The 15,133-nt window shown below is 43.3% G+C and overlaps 1 protein-coding gene across 4 annotated transcripts in view; it reads right to left on the reverse strand.

Moving 5' to 3' along the window:
- The window catches only part of ITPR2 (inositol 1,4,5-trisphosphate receptor type 2), a 586,098-nt gene extending 583,077 nt beyond the window's left edge, over nt 1-3,021 (reverse strand). For 3 of the 4 annotated variants that reach the window (XM_055572406.1, XM_055572399.1, XM_055572408.1), the window contains exon 1: nt 2,556-3,021. In XM_055572406.1, coding sequence (XP_055428381.1) covers nt 2,556-2,647 — 92 coding nt within the window. In that variant the 5' untranslated portion in view covers nt 2,648-3,021. Of the gene's footprint in view, nt 1-295; nt 390-2,555 lie in introns of those variants that run through there. The other variant, XM_055572407.1, reaches the window with a different exon arrangement.
- Nucleotides 3,022-15,133: the final 12,112 nt, after the last annotated feature.

The following is a 15,133-nucleotide window of genomic DNA, read 5'->3' on the forward strand; positions in this document are numbered from 1 at the left end:
GGACTCCATAAAGAAAAAGAACACTCAATCAAAGCACCAAGATTCACTGGCAGCAGCATACCCCAAGATCCATCCTCACCTTAGAACTGAGCTACACAGAGGTCTTGTCATAGTAACCTCAAAAAGAACCCGTTTGTCAACAGAAAAATAATACTGCACAAACACACTCTAAAGCAACTCAACTTCCACAACACCAGCAAGAAATGTTGAATACAAATATACATGCTACATTAAAGGTCAAGCTTCTTTCTCTCAAGGCTTAAAGACAACAATATGTAACCAAAGAAATACACACTTGGCTGAGAATCTGGGGACAGGGCTACAGTTCCAGCTTTTGACATTAATGTCCTCTGCTTCGTAGGTAAGTCACTTCATTTGTCTTCCCCTCCGTGTCTCCACCTCCAAATTGAGCGGGAGAGACAGTACAAGTGCTTAAGTAGGTAGTTGCCAAACACATTCCTCTGCTGAAAGTGTGTATTAGTCGCTCAGCCGTGTCCGACTCTTTGAAACCCCATGGACTGTAGCTGGCCAGACTCCTCTGTCCATGGAATTCTCCAGACAAGAATACTGGAGTGGGTTGCCATTCCCTTCTCCAGAGGATCTTCCCAAGCCAGGGATTGAACCCGAGTCTCCCGCATGGCAGGTAGATTACCATCTGAGCCACCAGGGAAGCCCTCTTTTGCTGAATAAGACACAACAAAAACATGGCTTTTTAATTTGACTAGTTTATAATTTAATTTATTATTATTATTATTTATTTTATTATAATTTATTATTTATAATTTATTATATTATAATAATAATATAAATTACTGTATAATTTATATTATTATTATTATATAATTTAATTTAATTTTAATTTGACTAGTTTATAATTTAATTTTTTTATAGTTTATTCCTAATGCTTTTTATTATTTTGTCCAAGAGTGTCACTATTGCTCACAGTTACCAAGGGAGTGATAATTACAATAGCGAACATTTTATACAACTGCTCCCGTGCCTGGTGCTATACTAAACACTTTACGTTAACTCACTTCTTAGCACAATCCTATGAGGTAGTAACCACAATTTTCCTATTTTCAGAGGTGAGGAAACTGAGATGCAATTGCACAACTTGCCCAGGGTCATCAGGTTCATAACAGGAAAAGCAGAGATTTGACCCCAGGCCCCTCCAGCTTAACCACCATGTTACCTCCACAGAGTCCACAGTGGAGAAGCGTGAGGTGCAGCAGAGTCCATCTGCAAAATGTTGTTGGGGGCCCAAACACTGACCTTGCACTGTGAACTCTCCCAGAAACAAACGGCAGCTTATGATTTACAAACTCAGCACCAAGCACTTGTTACAGCTGTTTTTTTTTTCTTCCATGCTTTAGTTTCACAATAAATTAACACTGATCTTAAAAGAATCACATTAAATCTACCTCCCTTCTTTCACTCATTAGAGGAGATGCACAAATAACAGAAACTGTGGAAGTTGGGACTCCCATGTCCCCTGTCGGGTAGACACCACCCTGTTAATGGCATGGCTCAAAGTCACCGTCCAAGGACGCTGCATGTTAAGTTGTTGTGCCCTAAAATCTAACAGCAGGAAAAAAAAAAAGTGACCAGTCATAAGTGGAAACACCAGTTCCTCAGCCTAAAATCTCTAAGACTGGGGAGTCCAGCTACTGAGACTAGGCGGCAACAGCAACAAAAACGTGCCTATCAAAAGACAATGCAGTGCGCATTAAAACTACAGGCTGGTATTCACCATCAGGACAGAGAAAATACTAGTTATCAAGGAAGTCCTCTTTACCCACCTAGCACAGGTTATGTTTATATACCTACTTCCCCCATTCAAAAACCAACTTCAATCTCAAGAGCCATGCACTTGGCTGCGTCCCAGGAGAGGCTGAGCATTTCAGTGGGCCCAGGCCCGGAGCGGGGAGAAAGCAGGTGTGAGTTCTAGAACCCAGAAGCCCCCAGGACGCCCCCGAGGGAGGCGAGTTCCCGTCTGGCACGGCCAAAAGGAAATTACTTCAGAGTAGCGGGGACAGTGAGCTCCTCCCGCAGGGCAAAGCCACACTCCTCCCGCTCGCCTCATCGCCCGAGTCTCACGTCCAAGGCCACAGACTTTTATCGACTGCTCTTACAAACCCGGCCGTGAGGGGCAGGGGCTTGAGAGTCGTAGCGAACAAAGGTGGGGAGAGGAGCCGTGTTGTTTGTTTTCTCTTTTTTTTTTTCCCCACCTGTAAGGGGGAAAAAAAAAAAAAATTTTTTTTTTTTTTTTTTAATCAAAACAACCCACGGAGAGGCCAACGAGGACTTCGCCGGGCCTGTGTTCGGGCTTCTGAATCACTTCCTCCTTTTCAGATGCGTCTGAGCTCGAGATTACGAAGTTGCTGAGAAAGTCCTGCCTCCACCGGCAGCTTCCTGCGAGCGCGCGAGCCGAGCGCACCGCGCTGTCCGCGGGCACAGAGCCTGCCCAGCCACCCCAGGCGAAGGGGATGAGCTCCGAGGTGACCGAGCGCCAGGGCTCCCCAGCCCCGCGCTCCCCGCCCGGAGTCCTGGCTTACCCCAGCGTGTTGATGAAACCGTTGACCGAACCCTCCGCGTACAGGGACACGATATCCCCTATATAGAGGAAGCTGGACATTTTATCGGACATGCTGCTTCATGCTCCGAAGAAGACGTCCCCTTCTCTTCTCAGCACCCGCGCCGCCCTCTCCGGGGAGCCGCAGCGGCAGAGGCGGAACGGAGCGCCCGCCTGCAGCCCAGAACAGCGGCGGCGGCGGCGGTTAGGCACGGCCAAAGGGACAGACCTGCGCCGGGAGAGCTGCCAGGACCGGAGCCGCAGCTCCGGAGACCCCAGGACGCGCGCCGCCCGGACGCCGGGAGAGCCGCAGCCGCCGCCTCCCCGGCAGGTTTCCTGTTCCTTTCAGAACTTTTCTCTCCGACACCTTTGCTCCTCCTCCTTGCTCCTCCGCTCCCGCCTCCGCGAACCCTCCGCGCGCCTTCGCGGCGGTCCCCACCGCCTGGCCCGAGCTGCTGCTTGCAGAGCCTTTGGGTCCCCTCGGGGAAATTTTTGGACCAGGTGGTGGTGCCCATTGGGCGAAGGGGAGCCGAGGAGCGTGGGGACAAGGAGGCGGAGGCCAATCAGGCAGCGGCGGCAGGGGGCGGAGCCCGGCCAGGGAGGGACGACTTTAGGGGGCGGGGGACCCGGCCACCCGGGAAGCCGCGACGCGCGCGCACCGAACGCGGGGAGGCGCTGGAGGGGCGACAGAGTGGCCCCCGAGCCGGGAAGCTGTCGCTCGAGAGCCGCCCTGGAGTGGCTAGACTTAGGATGCGACAGTTCCCGCCTGGGAAGGCGAAGGACACTGGGGTCCAGACCGGTTCCCGCGTCTTAAAGGGGGCGGGGAGCATGAGAATTGGCGATGGGGCGGGCGCGCTGGACCCGAGCAGACTGAGCCAGCCTCACTCCTGCAGATGAAAAGGAGGAGTCAGGGTGGGGTGGGTGCGTGGAATGGGTTATTTGCTGACAGAGGGAGAGAAAGGAGGGTGTTGAAGTAAAGGGAAAAATAGAACTTCTTCAAAATACACAGTAAGGAAAGAAAATATGAGGGGAAAGGAGGGAGACAGTGGGGAGGGAGAGGGAAGGGTTTGTCTCCATGTGGAGTTAGTAGTTAAGGTTTTTGTCTCTAGTATTAGTGTAAGGCGTTAGTGAAACTTGACCCGTCAGCAGATGTCCAGGTAGATGCGAGAGAAAAGTCACTTGGCCGAGCCAGCAATTTTTTAGCCAACCATAGGCCGCGAACCTTCTGTTAAACCTCGGAGGCCGCGCCTCCTGCTCTTAATCCCAAACCCAGGTTTAATCTTACACCTCCGGAGCCCGCTGTCACTCTCTCACTGACAGCCTCGGTTTGTTTCCTTTTTAAAGCTTCTGACTCTTAAAGTACCAACGGTAATGAATGAAACTGACAGCGGGACACGTTTCCACACCTTCTTTGTTGTTTTTGTAACTCTCGTCTTATCATTTTAAAAGACTTTGGTCCTGTCCTTCCGGAAGACCTGGAAAAGGCAAACTTGGGCAGCAGTTAGGACTCTAGACACCCAATCAAAGAATTTCGACCTAAGTAATCCCCCCAGAGCAAGGTTTGCTGAAAGGTGAAGGGACTCAGGGCGGACAAAGAGGTGTGTGCCAAATTGTGCAACTGATGGAAATTTAAATTTACAGTTCAAGGCTGTCTTACATTTTGAAGATGGTTGACACTTATAATCATATAATGGAATGTAAAGCTGGTTCTGCAAAGTTGCTTTAGTCATGTCGGTTTCTTTACGACCCCATAGTCTGTAGCCCACCAGGCTCCTGTGTCCATGGGATTCTACAGGCAAGAATGCTCGAGTGGGCTGCCATTTCCTTCTCCAGGGGATCTTCCCAACCCACGAATGGAACCTGTGTCTCTTTTATGTCTCCTGCTTGGCAGGTGATTTCTATTCTGAAGGAATAAGCTTAATATTCAGACGTTTAGAAAGCATGCAAAATAGAGGAGAAAAAAATGTTAGACACAGAATCCAGGAAATGTCAGCACAAAGCCTGTATGTGTTGAGATAAACTGGACCCACTCATTGTCCTACCATGTAACTGACAGATCTCCCTTTACTTCTGGGTTCTCCTTTGGAAATCGTTACTTAGCAACTTAGAAATGCCTATTATGTGACAGAAACTCTCTTCTGTCTACATGATACAGTATATTAATGTTGGGAGCCTCCCAGGCATTGAACTATTTAAAAGCTTGCGGTGGAACTTGATGAAGACCCTGAAAATGGAGGTTTCTATTTATCCAAGAAGCCCATGGATTACATTCTATGGTTTCCCATGTTGCACAATCCTGTACCAAATATCCAAATGGATGCTCCACTATTATTGGCCGAAGTCATGAATGTTTTTCTTTGTTTCCCCTAGGTACAAACTTATCAGTGAACCAGACATTATAAAACAAGTGCGTTCATACTAATGAACAGGTACAAACTTGAGGTCATATAACCAAGATCAATGTCTTATTTCCTCCTCACCCATCCCCACCACCCACCATCCACTGAGGTGTCCTGTATAGTCTGAGACCTGAATCCAGTCACACTTCTGCATTAACATGAAATAGATGGTCAGTCAACCACCGAAGGGTCTTCTGTGCCTTAGCTATTCTGGCAAACCTATCCTTCATTTGCTCAGCTTGGAAACCTCGGAATCATTTTTGACTCCTCTCTCTCATGTCCCACATTCAATTTACCAGCAAATCCTGTCAACTCAGCTTTCAAACTATAAACAAAATCCTACAACCTTGGTCCATGCCTCCATCATCTCTCTCCTGGATCACAGCAGACTGCTCACTGACTTCCCCTCTTCCACCATTGCACCTTTATGATCTATTCTCTACCAAGAAGCCAGACATTTGCTGTTAAAATACAAATTAGATCAAGCCTCTGCTCAAAACATTGCAATGGCTTCCCATCTCAGAGTGAATTCTAAAGTCACTTCCATGGCCTTTAAGGCCCTATATTGATCTTCCCCCTGGGCTGATGTGGTACAGCTGTGCAGGTACACATATGTGAGCAGCACCTTACGTATGAGTGAGTGGTGAGCAGTCCGCATCTGCACAACCATTCTGAGAGCCCACCACCACATCTCTGACTTCATCTCCCACCACTGACTTGAACCCTTCCATTCCAGCCTCTTGGCCTCCTCACTCACCTTCACATATGCCATAGGAGGGCACTGCGCTTGCTGTTCCCTCCGCCTTGTGTGTTTATCCCATGTGTATCTGCAGGGTTCGTTGCTTCTTCTGCTTCAGGTCTCTGCTCTGATGTCACCGTATCACAGGAGACTTTCCCTGACCACCCTGTAAAAAATACTGTCCTCAGCTTCATTTGTTCTGTCTCCCCATTCTATTTTTTCTTAGATTTTTTTTTTAGCACAACATGTTATTTGCTTATTTATTGTCCTGTCTCCTCCCACTAGAATATGAGTTCCAGGATGGCAGAGAATTTGTCTGTTTTCATTCCTGCTTTATTCCACTATTATAAGAGTTCTTGACACAAGATAGGCAATTAATAAATACATGTTAAATGTGTGGGAGAAAAATCCCCTAGTACAGCTATTGTTATAGAGTCTCAGGGACCTCTGTGAAACTTGCTACCTCCAGGAGTAACGGTACTTCAGTTGGGATGAATGTTCACCCTAATCCCAGATTCCCAAACTTTCTTCAGGATCTATCATTGTCTTCTCTTTGAAGCTAATTGTAGGACAGAGAACCGCATTTAAACCTAATCCTAATTCTAACCCACTCTATACGTACTACTTCTCAACAGGTACCATTAACCATTAATGACTTGGCTAAATCCCACATAAGAAGAGGATGAAGGAAAATGCCGAGTCCTAGATTTACTGAGACTAAAACTGTGGTCATTGAGAAAACCTAAATTTAATGTATCCAGAGTTGACTAGATTTTTACCACCAGTAGAAATGGGCAATTGAAACAAATTATTAAAGAACAGCTTGGCCTCACATCATACACAAAAATGAAATCAAAACAGACCTAAACATATAAGCTAATGCTATAAAACTCCTATAAGAAAACATAGAGGTGTTGATCTATTCAGAAACCAATACAATATTGTAATTATCCTTCAATTAAAAATAAATAAGAAAAAATTTCGGGGTAAATGTTCATAATATTGAATTTATCAATGGTTTCGTAAAGATGGCACCAAAGCCATAAGCAACAAAAGAAAAGATAGATAAATTTGACTTTACCAAAGTTAAAAATTTTGTGTCTCAAAGGGTGCTATCAAGAGAGTTAAAATAATCATATGGGAGAAAGTATTTGCAAATCATATATCTGATAAGGGACTGATAAGATAATAACGAGTGTTGACAAAGATGGAAAAATTGGAATGCTCTATTGCTATTAGAAATTTTGGAAAAAGAGTTTGATAGTCCTTTAAAAAAGTTAAACAAACTTAACATTTGACCCAGCAATTCCCTGGTGGCTCAGAGGGTAGAGTCTGCCTGCAATGTGGGAGACCCAGGTTCGATCCCTGGGTGAGGAAGATCCCCTGGAGAAGGAAATTGCAACCCACTCCAGTATTCTTGCCTGGAGAGTCCCCACGGACAGAGGAGCCTGGTGGGCTACAGTCCATAGGGTTGCAAAGAGTTGGACACATCTTTCACTTTCAGCAATTCCATCTCTACAAATGTATTTAAGAGAAATGAAAGCATATATGTGCACAAAAAAAATTTGTACAAAAATATTCATAGTAGCTTTATTCATAATAGCCAATGTCCATCATCCAAGATGAAAGGATAAATACACACTGGAATGGTACATGGCCATAAAAACTACTGGTTCATATTACAACATAGATGAACCTTGAAAACATTATGCTAAGTGAAAGAAACCAAGCACTAAAGATCACATGTTATATGATTCTGATTATATGAAATGTGCAAAATGGGCAAATTTGTGTAGATGAAAAGTCAATTCGTGGCAACGTCCCTGGTGATTCAGTAGCTAAGACTGCACTCCCAATGCAGGGGCCCTGGGTTCAATTCCTGGTCAGGGAACTAGATCCCACATACTGCAACTAAAGATCCACATGCAGCAACTAAGACCCAGTACAGGCAAATAAATGAATGAAAAATATTTTTTAAGCCAATTAGTGGTTACCTATGGCCTGGAAGACAGAGGATGAGATGGCTGGATGGCATCACTGACTCTATGGACGTGAGTCTGCGTGAACTCCGGGAGTTGGTGATGGACAGGAAGGCCTAGCGTGCTGCGATTGATTCATGCGGTCGCAAAGAGTCGGACACAACTGGGCAACTGAACTGAACTGAACTGATGGCCTGGAATGGATAAGAAAGGACACAGGGTTCCTTTTGGGAGTGACGAGAAAGCTTTCAAACTTACAAGTTTGCTCACTGTATTTTTCCCTTGACCTCTGTGTTCTTGGTTTCACCTGACACCTACTTTGAGCAACAGTAGCCTCATACTTAGCTGCCAAGACTGGGGAAAAGGTGGTCGGTTACAACTAAAAAGAATTCAATGAAGCTGTAGATGGGGTAAAACACATTACTTGCTGCTGCTGCTGCTGCTGCTAAGTCGCTTCAGTCGCGTCCAACTCTGTGCGACCCCATAGACGGCAGCCCACTAGGCTCCTCTGTCCCTGGGATTCTCCAGGCAAGAACACTGGAGTGGGTTGCCATTTCCTTCTGCAGTGCATGAGAGTGAAAAGTGAAAGTGAAGTCGCTCAGTTGTGTCCGGCTCCCAGCAACCCCATGGACTGCAGCCTACCAGGCTCCTCCGTCCATGGGATTTTCCAGGCAAGAGTACTGGAGTGGGGTGCCATTGCCTTCTCTGAAAACACATTACTTCATTCCCCATTAATTGTCTGAATGCACAAACTCAAAATGTTCCATCTTCCAATCAAATCACTTTTATCATCAATGGCATCAGCAACCTCTTAAGTAATCAGGCACAAGGTCTTGGAGTCACTCTTTTTTCTTTTCTTTACCTACTTTCTTTCCTTTATCTCAAAAAATGTCTCCTCTTTACCTTCCCCACTTGCTCCATCCTATACCTGTTGCCTGCTCCCAAGTCTCTGCTCTTCCAGTCTCCCCCACTCACAGTCCTCACAGCAAGCCAGAGCACTCTCCTTACAAGGCTGATCTGATCAAAACTGCTCAAACTTACAGTGACACTCCCCTGTCTACAGAAGAAAGTTTAAAGTCTTTAACCTGCTGGTATGAATATTAGGTACTGTGGGCATCAGTCCATCTAAATGGATTTCCTCTGCTGAGAATATGACACCACCATGTCATAACATTCCACAGTGGTCATTATCTGGTCTCCTCCTTTGATAACTTTAGTTTCTACTCTTCCACTCCTGATAGCCTCGTGGGAAGCCAGACTTCCCTCATATAATCTAGTACTTTTAGCCTCATGATTTTTCTTTTTGTTGGCTGCACAGGGTCTTAGTTGAGCCATGCGAAATCTTCAATCTTCATTGCGCCATGTGAGGCCTTTTAGTTGTTGCATGCAAATTCTTAGTTGCAGCATGTGGGATCTAGTTCCCTCACCAAGGATCAAACATAAGCCCCCTGCATTGGGAGCTCAGGGTCTTGGGCACCAGGCCACAGGGAAGTCCCAGTCTTCACGCTTTTGATTGCAATGGTCCCTCTGCCAGAAAATCCCCTTCCTCCTTCCCTCCTCCCACCTCTACATGCCCAAGCTCCATTTCCCCAGGGAAGTGTCCCAGGTACAGCCAGGGCAAAGTGCCTCTCCCCTCTGAATCCCCATCTCTATATTCACTAGGGAGAGTTCTGTGGATTTGTCCTCTAACAAATATGCTTTAGTCATGTATACAGCCTGCTGTGAAATTTTGGGCTAAAAAAATGCTGTGACTTGCTTCCAGGAGCAAGCTGGAATGAGAATAGAGGATGATATAGGGAAGATTATAGAAGGAGAAGCTGATAGGATTCTCATAGGATTTGTAGGAGAATCTACCACTGTTGAGTGGTAGATCCCAGAGAACTGTCTACTTTTCCTCCATGTCTTCCAGCTTGAGTGGGGTCAACACCACCCTGCCCCCGACAACTCCAGGCATGGGTTCTAACTAGTTTAAACCAGTGCTTCTCAAACTTTAGTGTAAGAACCATCTTAAAACACAGCTCCCTAGGCCCCATCCCATGAAATTTTTGACTTAGCAGGTCTATAGTGGGGTTTACTAGCATTTCTGGAGGATGTGGTCATGTGTGGAACGGGTAGAGGGAGGTGGGGTAAAACAGATCTTGGTGTGTGGGAAGGCATTGCTGAAAAAATGTTTTTCATTTTTATTCTGAACTAATCTCAAACTTACAGAAAAGTTACAAAAGAGTAACTTTTTATGAAGAGCACATCACTTTGACCCAAATTCACAGATTTTTATAATTTGCCACCTTTGTTTCATCTTTCTGTACAAACACACACATACACACATACAATTCGTTTTTAGAACCATCTGTCTATAGCTTGCATATATCATGCCCCTTTACCTAGGACTTCATGTGTTCCTAAGAGCAAAGATATTCTCTTCTGTATCTATAATACAGCTATCCAGCTCAGAAAAGTTAACATTGATCTAAAATAATCTACTGTCCACAATCCAGTGTTGTCAACTGTCCTTCATAGCAGGGGCCCTAGCCTTCAGGATCTAATGCCTGATCATCTGAGGTGGAGGTGATGTAAAAATAATAGAAATAAAGCACACAGTAAATGTAGTGTGCTTGAATCATCTCAAAACCATCCCCACCACCCCCAGTCCAGGGAAAAATTGTCTTCTACAGAACCAGTCCTTGATGCCAGAAAGGTTGAGGACCACTGCTTGATGGCATTGTTTTCCCTCCAGGACAGAATCCCATGCAGGATCACATACAGCATTTAGCTGTCATATCTCTTCAGTGTCTTGATCTGTACCAATTCTTCAGACATCCTTTGTCTTTAACAACATTGACAGTTTTGAAGAATCAGGCCATTTATTTATAAGATAGTCCTCTGTTTGGTTTTGTCTTGCATTTCTTCCTAATTAGATTAGGTTAAGTGCTTCCAGCTAGAATAGTATTAATATGTTAAGTGATGACGTGTACTTCCTCAGGTGACTTGACCTCAGGAAAGTGGTGTCCATCTGTCCCCTTGTTTGTGACTTTACTTTTGATCACTGTCAAGTGTTGTCTAGAGGAGAAGAGTTTAGCAATAATCCCAAACCAGGTCTCATTTTAAAGATTGATCCACAAGAAACACCCTTTTAGCTTGGGAAAATTCCACAAATGTAGGCCAATCCCAAAGCAGCAGCAAGTTTGATTTTCCTGCCAAGAATGGTGTCCAGCTCATCTCCTGACGTTTAACTTATTTCCAAAGCTAGAGTTCGACATGGTCTACTGTGTTTCCCTACCTGCAGGGGACAAATTCCAATCTCCCCCAGTGGTGCCTTTGAAGTTCTTCCCAGTAAACTAGATGTGAGAGCCAGTTATCCCTTCCACACCCTCCTCCCAATACACACACAAACACACACACACACTTGGATCTTGCCCATGCACTGGGGGTGGGGCAGGACTCATAACACAGCAGCAGCGTACTCCAAAGCACTTCAGAATCATTTATCATCTCCAACAGCCTAGCTCATGTTTCCCTTCACAATTTGCATCTTGGTCTTAATTATTATATTTCAATGTCTCCACTGAAAGTCCTATTTAACATCCTATTAAAATATTCTTCCAACCTCTTAGAGATATTTACACTACCAGCTGTTAAACTGCTCAAATATTTCAGTTCTTGCTTACTTCAATTTGCAACTATTCTTCCTCTAATATAATTTCATGTTCTCAGCTAGATATCAGGACAACAGTCATCAATCATAACTGTATACCAGAATAATTAAAAATAAAGCATCACATAGACCTGGTTTGTGTGTGTGTTAGCCACTCAGTCGTGTCCTACTCTTTGCAAGCCCATGGACTGTAGCCACCAGGCTCCTCTGTCCATGGACTTCTTCAGGCAAGAATACTGGATTGGGTTGCCATTTCCTTCCCCAGAGGATCATCCCAACCTAGTGATCGAACCCAGTCTCTTGCATTACAGATGGATTCTTTATGGTCTGAGCCACCAGGGAAACCTGGTTTAAGTCACTGTTTGACTCTCTGCTGAGTTTATGCAAATATTCAGCCTCTGATGCCTCATTTTCTTTATCTGTAAAATGAGAACAATAGTACCTGCCTCCTAAAGTCCTTGTGAGATTTAAATTAGAAAATACACTTAACAAGTTTGACATGGTATTATAATTTTTGTGATTACCATTGTCTGAGAGAAAAGCAATATTAAAAGTCATAATAAAATCAAGCCTCAGAGATACTGTGACCTGTGCAAAAAGACAGATCAATGACAAAGTCAACACCAGACCTGTCTCCAGAGAGTCTGAGTCAATAGCTGCTTTATTTACACATCAGTCCCTTCACTAAACAGTAGGGAATGCCTGATAATCTCTCTCAGGGATATCTGATTCTTTAAAATTTCTTTAAAAGAAAGAAATCTGATTTTTAACGGGAAAATTTCAAACATAATAGAGAAAATAAATTTTGAAACCAAAGTGGCTAAATTCCCACCCTGGTGCTACAAAACCACCCACAATGTCCCATGGGAACTCTGCCTTCGACAAGTTTTTATCTCTTCACAGAAGCGGACCAGATAAAGCCCTGAGAGAAAATTGCCATCTAACACAAGAAAAAGCTGTTGTGCTTATGGTCCCTAGCCTGATAACAGGAAGACATAAAGCAGACCTCTGACTATCCCTCACCTCTTACAGACTCCCCGTACAGAAGTGCAGTTGGGGCAATTAAGGTCCTAAAATGCAAACTAGGAGCAATTTCTCAACCTGTAATCCCATTTTCAGATCCCTCAAGATTTCTGACTTGCTCTTAAAGGTTTACTTCAGGAACTTTAACCTTGTCTTAATGAGTGGAAACAGACTACGAAGCCCAAACTCGTCAAACTGGTAACTGTCAGTGAAAATGAAAGACGTAAGAGCAAATGTGAGTAGAAAGCAAAGAGATGGGGAAAAGTAATTATATTAATGACTTCTGTATTTGAGTCTCCGAACAGAGCACTTCTTGTATATTATCTGAGAACTTCCAGGAGATAATTACTACTTACTATCGGCCCCATTTTACAGCTGAAGAAACTGAATCTAAGAGAAGTTAAGGAACCAACCCAAGGACACCCAACTAGTGGCAGAAAAGAGAAAACAGCACCATAACTCAGAAAAGGGCAAAAACAGGGAGAATAAACTCAAGGAGAACTTCCTGAAGTCTCTTTTTTGACCTGACCTTTCCCAAATTTGCCTTGGCTTCCTCTCATGTGTGTACGTACTATAAACTGTCATATCGTCATTTCTCAGTATCTGGGGGATTGGTTCCAAGAGGACCCATGGATACCAAAATCCCCAGATGCTCAAGTTCCCATGAGAGGGTTGGTACAGCTGGTCCTCCCTATTAGTGGGTTTTGCATCTGCAGTTTTAACCAACACCCAGGCATATACACACACGCGTTTAAAGTTGTACCATATACGCAAACTGTGGTTGGCTGAAAATTTTAGTTTAGTGCTTTTAGAAAATCACATGACATCTTATGATAAAAATAAATTCAGGAGAATGTAGTTATTCAATAAAAAACTCAAAAATGAAATTTAATGTTTATAAGTATGTATAAGGGATTTCTGAATTTACATGTGCATTAATATAAAACATAAAGTAAAATGTCAAGTAGATTTAATTCATACAACTGTAAAATATTATGTCAAAATTCTAATAAAATTTAAAAGAAAACAAGATGGGCGAACTATATGCAACAAATGTTATAGGCAAAATGTTGGATGTAGGCAAGAAATGAAAGTAATATAATAGTGAGATGTCATTTCTCATAATAGCAAAAAATATTTCTTAATTATAATAACCAATGCTGATAGTGAAAGAGCCAATCTCATATCTTTACAGCCATTTTCAATGACAATATAGATCCAAGGAGTATATCCTGAGGAAATAATTCTATATATGAAAAATACTTTACTCACAATTTTTTGTCATAGTATTAATAATAATAAATATTGGAAGCAAAGCAAATATTGAGCAATAGCAAATCAGTGATGTAGAAGTAGTAGCTAACACGGTGTATGCCAATGATTCTTATTAAGAATATGTAAAATATATAAAAAGATTCATGTCAAGATTTACAAGTAGGATCAAAGTTCTATATTGAGTTTGGTCACTAAAATGTCAGGGGAAAACAACATACTAGAAAAAAAGACTTGTATGGTAAAACTAGGACTAATTTTCTCTACTTTCCTAATGTTTTAGAAAGTTTGTATTTTTTAAAATGAAAAATAAAAATCACAGCAATAAATGACACTTCTTTTTAAATGGAAAAATTTCTAAAGAAACTCTGAGAAAGATTTTTTCAAAGTTTCAGTTGACACAATAGAGTGAAGGCAGAACAGGAGAAAATGGAAATACCAGATTCAGTCATGCAGAAGACATGCCTAGGACGTCAGCTTTTGATTTTGGTTTCTTACTTAACCTTTTCTCGTTAAGGCATATTTTTAAGAAAGTGTTTATCAGAGTCTTTGTAGTGAAATTACAAGCAGAGGATATATAGCTGCCTGGCATTTCAGTAATTCGGTTTTGGCTGGCCCAGTGTCTCCTAGAGGGCCTCCTAGGAGGGGCACGAGTAGTAAAGAACCTGCCTGCCAATGCAGGAAACAAAAGAGGCGTGGGTTCAATTCCTGGGTCAGGAAGATCCCCTGGAGGAGGGCATGGCAACCCACTCCAGTATTCTTGCCTAGAGAATCCCATGGACAGAGGAGCCTGGTGGGCTACAGTTTATTGGACACGACTGAGCAACTAGGCACATACACGTGTCTCCTGGCATCTTTCAGAACATCTCAGTAGACAAAGATGCCAAGTGGAAATTCAAGAAGCCTGTAGAATTCAAATCCACCCTTCTTGGCAAAAACAGATTTAAGATTGGAATGTAGTTCTCTATGACAACCTTATCAGTGTTTGGAGTCTGGTTATTTCTGGGTACCAGGTAACAGGAAAGTGTTGCAACTAAACCTGTGACCATTTTTGCCTTAGTTCTGGGCCTTGGGCTAAGTCAGGATTTGGCTAGGCTCACCGTTACAATCAATCTCTGCTTATCAAACCGGAGCAGACTTGATATTGAATAAAACTTGCCATAAATGACATAAAAATATTCATTTTTTTGTCATTATATAAAACTCTAAACTGAATAAGAGATTTTGAGAGATTCTCAAATAAACAGGCCTAAACTCAGCTCCCCCAAACTCTCCCAAATTATATTGCATCTTCTCTTAAGAATGCCTGAGGGCTATTGTATAAAACGAATCTAGTATTTTTCATATGGAAGTAGGTTTACACTAGACAAAAACATTCCTTCAAATATTGCAACCATCACGGCCACTTCACACAGACTTTCATTTCCCTGAAGAGATGAACACCTGGCTCAAATGTCATTTCCTGTCCATGTTTGTGTGTGGATGAAGATAACATAA

Source organism: Bubalus kerabau, chromosome 1 (assembly GCF_029407905.1).
Source record: "Bubalus kerabau isolate K-KA32 ecotype Philippines breed swamp buffalo chromosome 1, PCC_UOA_SB_1v2, whole genome shotgun sequence".
NCBI lineage: Eukaryota > Metazoa > Chordata > Mammalia > Artiodactyla > Bovidae > Bubalus > Bubalus kerabau.